At 52.2% G+C, this 7,965-nt stretch overlaps 1 protein-coding gene across 1 annotated transcript in view; it reads left to right on the top strand.

Annotated features, from left to right (window-relative positions):
* The window catches only part of SZT2 (seizure threshold 2 homolog (mouse)), a gene marked incomplete at its 5' end in the record, with an annotated part of 55,839 nt that overhangs the window by 26,661 nt on the left and 21,213 nt on the right, over window positions 1-7,965 (top strand). Inside the window, 19 exon segments of the mRNA XM_010188754.1 lie at window positions 1-167; window positions 1,523-1,688; window positions 1,771-1,863; window positions 2,028-2,109; window positions 2,242-2,523; window positions 2,857-2,995; window positions 3,234-3,350; window positions 3,453-3,516; window positions 3,834-4,019; window positions 4,090-4,428; window positions 4,564-4,753; window positions 5,153-5,227; window positions 5,439-5,577; window positions 5,817-5,934; window positions 6,175-6,304; window positions 6,419-6,571; window positions 6,685-6,787; window positions 7,170-7,287; window positions 7,520-7,631. The exon segment at window positions 1-167 is cut by the window's left edge and continues 3 nt beyond it. Coding sequence (XP_010187056.1) covers window positions 1-167; window positions 1,523-1,688; window positions 1,771-1,863; window positions 2,028-2,109; window positions 2,242-2,523; window positions 2,857-2,995; window positions 3,234-3,350; window positions 3,453-3,516; window positions 3,834-4,019; window positions 4,090-4,428; window positions 4,564-4,753; window positions 5,153-5,227; window positions 5,439-5,577; window positions 5,817-5,934; window positions 6,175-6,304; window positions 6,419-6,571; window positions 6,685-6,787; window positions 7,170-7,287; window positions 7,520-7,631 — 2,773 coding nt within the window.

Here is a 7,965-nt window from a genome sequence, read left to right as displayed (position 1 = left end):
GATACCCCCACTTTCCTGCTGACGGTCTGCAGCCATGTCCGCTCGTTCCGAGAGAGCCACCAACATTTCCATACACACTCCAAGACAGCCAGCTTCCAAGTGGGCAGCATAGAGCAAGAAGAGGAGCAGAGCTCTAGGGAACGGGGTGTCTTGGTCTCTGAATCAAGGTAGGGGGCCCACCTTGATCTTGTTTCTGTTCTTAGCATTGGGCCAAGACAGATCTTTCTTCAAGCACCTTCTACTGCCTGCTAGAAGGAAGATTGTAGGGCAGAATCTAACAGAGCAAGGACAGATATTTCCAGTGGGATACCCACCTGGTATGGTGTCCATCAGGACCTTCTCTTGTTTGTAATCTCTGGTGACATCAATCCTTGTACTTTCTCTTGTAATCTTAGCTCGTTACTGTCCCATCTGGCCTGAGCTGGAGCTCAATTTGTCTGCAAATAACTCTCAGACTTGTTTATGGAGAAATTGCACGTCTCCTGCTGCTTGACTCATTTGAGTTTGCTGTTGACTCTGGTGAAAATGACAAGTCTGTTATCTTTTTCTAATGAACAAAATGTCTTTTTTTAAAATTATAACTCTGGGGAAAAAAATCACAAGAGAATTGAAATATGCTTGATGCTAAACTTCTGTCCTGCTATTCCTCAGGGTATTTTTGAGGTTTGTATTGCCTCTGGAAGCTTAAGGAGGTGAAAAAGTATTCTGCTGTGCCTTAGTGTTCGTTGAAGAAACACACTCTTAAGGTCCTAGGTCCTCTGTTTGCACTGGACTACCCTCAGTTTCTTTATGTGACTGCACTAGTGTTTATTGGGAATTGTTTGGAAAGCCAGATGACTTCTTCAAGTGCTACTTTCCCAGAGAAAAACTGTGGAAATGTTTTTTTGTTTATAAAATAGTACAAATCACCTATCCCAGTGTAAACTGTGTCACCATTACTGAAGGACGTACAGCTTGTGGCACGTTGCACCCAGGTCTGCCATCTGTATTACTGACTTGAATACCTGGGGGTTACTTTCACCAAATCACATCCCACTCCCTCAATTGTTTGTCCTGAGTTTTAGGAACTGATTCTGTCTTGGAGCTGCTGAGTGAGCATGGGCCTGTGGTTTGTGCTCTGCTTTGTGCTGCCAAGGCGCCAGGGACGCTAGCGTGGGGGTATTTGCTGTGAGGTGCCCTGGACTGGGTGTTGGTAATTCAGATAGCTCCGTGCCTGTCTCTGTACTCGGCCACATTCTCTATTTCCCAGGGAGGGTGTGTAGTGGTGGTGTAAAGTACCTGACCACAGGATCAGCATGGTTAAACTGCCTCTGGCCCTTTTTCAGGCAGCCTGAGTGCTTATCTGGCTTAGTGGGTGCCAGGAGGGTTTCTGAGGCTGTAGGGGTGGGGACTGTGTAAGTCACATTGTTTGTACACAGATGAGGTGTGGGGGCTGTGAGGTGGGGTATTTGCAGGGTAGATAATAAATATAACTACTCTTGTTTCTTGATTTGCCTGTCTGACCTGTCCACGATGCTATCAGTGCGGAAATGGAGGACTACAGCGAGCAGGACTCCCATAACATTGCTAGCCCCACAGAGGAGCCAAAGAGCAGCATGGGCACCAGCTGCTGTTCAGAGTTTCCCCTCTCGCTGCTGGAAATTGGACAGCCTTGCGAGGCGCACCCTGACCTGCATAAAATTATCCAGGTGAAAAACGTGGGAGCTTGACTTGGCTTCTGCAGGAGGGTGGAGTGAATTGTCTGCTTCACATTTGGGATTTCTCTTTTAGGAAAAATTCCTGGAAATTGGAAGCTTGCATTTCAAGCCGGTGCCATCAAATCCTCACTATTTCTTCTATTGCCCACCATCAGCCAAGAAAGAGGTAAGGATGGTGCTGCCCTGGGAGGCACCTAGGCCTTGTCAGGGAAGTAGCTTTGCTTGGTGTCAGATTTGGGGCTGGCAGACACATGGGTAGATTGAGGCCTTGGGGGCCCATCAACAGCCTGCTGCACTGCCTAGTATTTGCCCTTCCTCTCTTCACCTCAGGAAGAGGCATCTCGGGATCAGGCTGACAGGAAAGGCAGTGAGGACATGGAGGGATCAGAGGCAGAACTGGCAGCTGAAGAAGGTACCATTTGCTTGCTCTGTCATGGAGAAGAAAGTGTCTGTAATCTCACTGTGCCTTTCAGAGCTTGACTGTGTATGGTGGGGTCTCTGGGAATGTGGACGTGGCCTGCTAACAGGGAACCTGTGTCAACAGGAACTGTGTCTGGGTGCTGCATCGCCACAGAGAGTGACCCAGAGCTGGAGGTGGAGTACCGTGAGAAGCTGGAGCACGAGTTCCCAGATACAGATTCCCTCTCGGACTCCAACACGGTGAACCAGGATGATGACTCCTTCAGCGTGCTGGGAGGGGACTCGATCAATGAACAGGAGTTCCTGGAGCAGGAGATGCCTCCACTCTTTGTACACCTCACCTGCTCAGTAAAGCTGCGTAGCCAGCATAGCTCCATGCCCGTGCAGTCTCTGCCGACTTGTCTAGGTAAGAGCAAGCCTTGCTGTGGGATTAAAAGTCAAGTCCTTGCTGGGTAAGCAGCCCCTGGAACAAATGTGCTGTGTCCTAAACAGAAGTTGCTCTGGACCAGGTCTCCCTATATGAAGCCCTAAGGGTCTCCCAGCATCAGACAAGGGCTTTTTCACCAGGTCTCCCACTTGCTGTGGGATTGATCGTATAAGGAGAATGGCGGCCTTCTTGAGCCTGTCCACGTGTGTGGGACAGCCACCTCTTGCAGTCTCTGTACTTGCCACCAGGCTGTGTATGTGTGTAAGCAAAGCTGTCTGTTGCTTGATTCCTTTGTCTGTGATCTCTCTTCAGGGGAAGTTCTGGGCTGCCTGGAAAGCTGCCAGGGCTTGAACACCATTGACTTGGGGGACCTCTGTGTGACCTTAGACATCTTCGTGCTGACATTGCCCCTGGAGATAGAAGTCGTGAACGCAGACATTCTCCACAACAGGTAGGTGGAAATTACCCACCCTCTACCTGCCCTTCCCAGCCAGCCAGTCTCAGCTCCTCTCCATGTGCTGAGACTTGGGATTGTCCTTCTCATAGAGCCTCCTACAGCCCTAAGAAAACTAAGATTTTGCCAAGATGGGCTCACTTTCTCTAGAAATTCTTTTTCACTCTCTGCAGCCTGTGTCTGTCCTCTCTGGCTCAAAAGCTGATGCTCAGTCTTTTTTTCTCTCCTGTGGCAGGTGCACCTCGGAGAGCAGTGTGTCCTTCACACGCTCTCCAGGGCAGCCATCCTCTTTCCGCTCAGATGAGGATATCATGCACAACTTGGAACGGCTCCCGTCCACAGGAGATGAGAGGTATGGCACTGCAAATGTAGCAAGCCCCTCATGGACTCCTTTTGCTGCCTAGGAGCTGTGGTGGCTCCATGAATGGTTGATTCTTCTTCTCCTCTCTCCTAGGCACCCTGCACTTTCCAACCTCCCTGGAGTGCACAGGCAGGCTATTGAAGCCACTATGAATGAGGTAAACCAGCTTGCCTACTTCTTGCTTCCAGCTGGAGCAATGTGGCCACAGCACATAGCTGCTGTTCCACACTTCAGGCAATTGGCCTTGTCCCTCCTCAAAGTGTGGGATTACCCTGACAAAATTCTTACTGCAGTTGAGATGGGACAGACAGAACTCTCTTCCAAAGACCTTTTCTTAGCTACATTCAGAAGGAGATGAGGGGATGTAGGTGATGAGAGAGGCTGCCCTCATCCTGTTGGGACTTGGATCTGAATTGGGAAAGCAGTACAAATGCTGGTCACCTAGGTCTTGCTCTGTGTCCTTGCTCTGCTCAGATTCGCTGGCTTCTGGACGATGAGATTGTGTCTGCGCTGCGCCACTCACAGGTCATCAGCACCTCCATTCTGCACCGAGTGGCAACCCACATCTATAACTCCAAAGGGCGGCCCAGCTGCCACAGTGAGGTGGTGCTGCTCCAGTTTGTCTTTGGACCTGAGCACTCTCTGGAGAAGTTTAAGGAGGTAAGGAGAAAGCCCTGAGGCAGTGTCATACACTTAGCTAGTGGGATGCTTATTCTTCCTTGTGTTGCAGGAGTTCAGAAGAATGGCTCTGCCAGGCTACATGCTCAATGCAGAAGGCAGTGACTACCACTACATCTCCATCAGCCGCTTGCACTCCAGGCGGGGAGCTCCACACCCTTCGGGGACACCCTGCGTGCAGCAGCCAGCTGGAGGGGGCATCAGGACAGCCCTGGGCCAGGCAGGCCAGGAAGGGAGCAGTGAAGCAGAGGCAGAGGGCTCTGAGCTGCACCATGCAAGCTGTGTCCTCCCAGAAGAAGCCCAGGGTCTCTGGGGGTGGCCAGAGAGTGAGACGCGCGTTGTGCCAGACACAGGAAACTCCATACGTGGAGGCAGCCACACACAGGATGAGGTGAGAGACAGTGAGGTGTTCTGTTGGTGGGAAGGTGTGAGACACTGGTAACAGAAGGTAGAAAAATGCAGGAATATGATCAGACCTTTATCGTGCCTGTTTCTGGTCATTTTTGCAACCTTGGCTTGTCTGCAGGCCCCAGGAGAAGCACTGAGCCTTGAACAGAGCAGAGCGCCTGGCCATGACTCCCTGGAGGAGGCAGCTCTAGATACAACCATACAGTCACTGCCATCGTCATCCTCTGAAAGGGGCAACAGTGAGAAATCCCCATTGGTGACACCGTCTGCAGCGAGCCTGTCTGACTCTGTAACACAGGGCAGGGAAGGTAGGAGCTGCGAACGTGAGCAGGATGTACCTCAGCCTCAGGAACTTTTAAGGGAAGGGCACCGTTTTGGCGGTAGCATACGAAACATGACTGCTACTCCTCTTCCAGTCCCTAAACACCAGAACTGGTGATGTTGCACCATTGGTCTCTTCCTTACCAGAGTGCTGACAATTCACTTCTTAACAGCACGCAGCATACTGGGCTGTGCTGCCACACTGATAGCCCTGGTGATGTGAAGTTCCTGGTGACTCCTGTAATGGATGCAAGAACCACATTCCCCAGCACTGGCTCCCCATGGCCAGCCCTTCCTGGTTGTCCTGTGGTGTAGTGTAATGCAGCTGGGTCATGCCAAGGGGCTTAGCAAATGCTCCTGTTGTCAAACCCCTCTTCTCTCTGCAGGCTCCAGCAAGCAGCGTCCCAGCCGTGTGCAGAGCCTCGTGTCAAGCCAGGGCAGCATGGACTCTGACCACCTGGGTGAGTCTGCCAGGGCAGGGCTGGCTGACAGCGTGCACGCAGATCCTGGCAGTGACATGATAGTGTGGGGACACGAGGGACAGTGCACCTGGGCTGGGCTGAGCCCTGAGGACAGGGCTTATGTATGGCTCTGATCTCCTAGAGCCTGCTGTGGCCAGGGAGGAGGATGGCTTGCTAGGCAGCCTGGGACTGAAGCAAGTATACATTGCAGGTTACGATGGGGGAAGCAGTGACTCGGAGTATGAGGAGGCACTAATGAGCGACCAGGAACCCAGGTGTCCCCTCATGCCGGATTTTTGGCTTATCATAAAAATCCAGCAGGACCGAGTGGAAGTCTATTACCACACACGGTAAGGAGGGTCTTACTGTCGGGCCACAGCTTATCTATACCAGGACCCTACTGCCACTCCCTCATCTCCAGACAGGATCTCCTTCCTGCCCTTTGTGAGTGGGGACCAGTAGGACTAGACTGGTCCTCCATAAGAGGAAAGCACTCACCCTTCCCCACCGTGTTCCTGCTCCCAGCACACAGGGACAGGCACTGTTCAGGGGCTCTGCTGACCCCTGTCTCCCCTTCCTTGTAAAGCAGCCTGAGTGTGGAGAAGGCAGCATCAGCAGAGACAGAAGAGGAGCAGCCAGGGGAGTGCCAGAGTCTCAACCAGGTGGTGGTGAAGAAGATCAGTGAGATCTGCAGGGTTGTCAACCAGGTAACAAATCTGCAGAGGGCTGGGGCAGAGCTACAAGTTGTGAGATGGCTTAGATGAGGAGGGACCTCTGGAGGTTGTCTGGTCTGGGCCCAGCTCAGGGAAGGGTCTGGGGAGCCAGTCCAGCTGGTGGAGTCTCAGCTTGGGGGTCAAAGGAAATGGGACTCAGTCTGAGCCTAAGCCCTTCTCCTTGCTGTCTTCTGTGGGCTGTGCAAAGAACAAAGCCAATCTTTTCCTTTGCAGCGCTTGCTGCTGCAGGACCTGCATGACAGCCACATATGCAACTCATTACTGGTGGCAGAAAGTGAGGAGGACATCTGGAAGAGTGAAACTCCCTATACTTCATACAGGCAGCGTGTTGTGCCCACAGACGGTATGAATATGTCCTTGGCTCTACCTCAGGGGCAGTGCCACTGCCTGCCATGGGTGATGAAGAAGATGGTGACTTCCATGCTATGGCCCCAGCTATGTCCTGTGTTCTTTGTAGATTACTCTGTAGAAGAGAGCTACCAACCCCGGGACTACCTGGCTGCCACCATGCAGTTTATGCCAGGGCACTTTGCTTGTGACGTTGTGTGGAGCACACTCATTCACGTGCACTCGCGCCTCAAGATGGGCCCCAACATGGGAGTCTCACGAGGTGCGTACAGCCCAGGTTCCCCCTCGTTTTGCCTGTCAAGAGTCTGGCTTCTGGCTGGATTGGCACACCGGAGGAGGGTGTGTGGGATAGCTAACATCCCACGTTGCCCACAGCTATCCAGGCGCTTCGCTCGGTGCTCAACGCCTTCTCTGTGGTGAACAGGAAGAATATGTTTGTCTACCAGGAACGTGCCACTAAATCTGTTTTCTACCTCCGGTAAGAAGCCAGCGGGACTTGTTGGCCTGACACTGCCCTGCTACATGCATTACACCAGACTGAGAGCTCCCTGGGGCAGAAAGTGCCTGCCCAGCCTTGGAGACCCTGCTGTGACCCAAGCAGCAAATACCTGCTTTCTGATGACTCAGAGTCACATCCAGCCAGGCCCCTCTTGTTCTCCCTGTGCTGAGCCTTTACATGGGAGGGAAAAAGATTATTATTTTGAGGGAGCCAGAGAGTAATTTTTCCACAAGCTCAATATTGTAAGAGCTAATGCCCAGAAAGTGCACAGGGGAGAGCAAGGAAGACGTGGATCTTCTGTGGAGGTATGAGGCAGTCATCTTTGGGATTGGAGGTTGATGTGTCTTTCTCTTGTCTTCAGATTGGCTGAAACCACCAACAGTGGGAAAGTGTGGGAAGCAGAGAGCGCCCTTAGTCCGGCATCTCGCTCCCTGGCGCTGACACGCAGCCAGGAGCCCATTTACACTGAGGATCTGACGGTGAGTCTGCTGCTTGCTGGGAGTGGATGTTGGTGCTCTGGGTCACAGGAGTGGAGAGAGCTCTGTAGTTCCAGCAACCTGGATTTTGTGTGGGATAAAACTGATGTTGTAAATGTGTGGAATGGGGCAGCAGTGCCTGGGGTCTACCTGGCCTTGCTTGAAAGCCTGAGACAGCGATGGATCTGGAATTCACATGGAAACTGTTTCCTTGTGGCTGTTCTTGCTTCTCCAGGGTTCTCGTTCCTCTCTGGACACAGCCTCGTGCCGTAGTGTGGACTCCACCCGCCCTGTGGGACAGGTAGACAGGCACATCCAGCTGATGGTCCATGGTGTTGCCCCAGCAGGTGAGTGTTACCACACCTGGCAGCAGATGGACTGTGCTGATGCAAAGCAGAGAAATAGAGCTCCAGTCCCTGCCCTCTGCTTGAAGAGCAGAGAAGCTGCTTTTCCTTAGCCCAGAGCTGCTCTCTGTTCTGTCTAGATGGGAATGTGAGGAAAGGATCCATGGCCCACAGTGAAAGCTCCTGCAGACTGGGTGGCTTATGCCAACTATACCTATGCAGGAGTGCATTTGTCTCTGCCTGCTCTACCAGCAGTCTTTTGTGATCATGAACAGGTAGAAAAAGATGCCCGATGAAATTGATGGTGGGGAAAGACATATTCCTCGTATGAAGTGAT

The sequence above is a fragment of the Mesitornis unicolor genome, unplaced genomic scaffold, assembly GCF_000695765.1.
Source record: "Mesitornis unicolor isolate BGI_N332 unplaced genomic scaffold, ASM69576v1 scaffold15077, whole genome shotgun sequence".
NCBI lineage: Eukaryota > Metazoa > Chordata > Aves > Mesitornithiformes > Mesitornithidae > Mesitornis > Mesitornis unicolor.
This window is presented reverse-complemented; position numbering and strand designations above follow the sequence as displayed.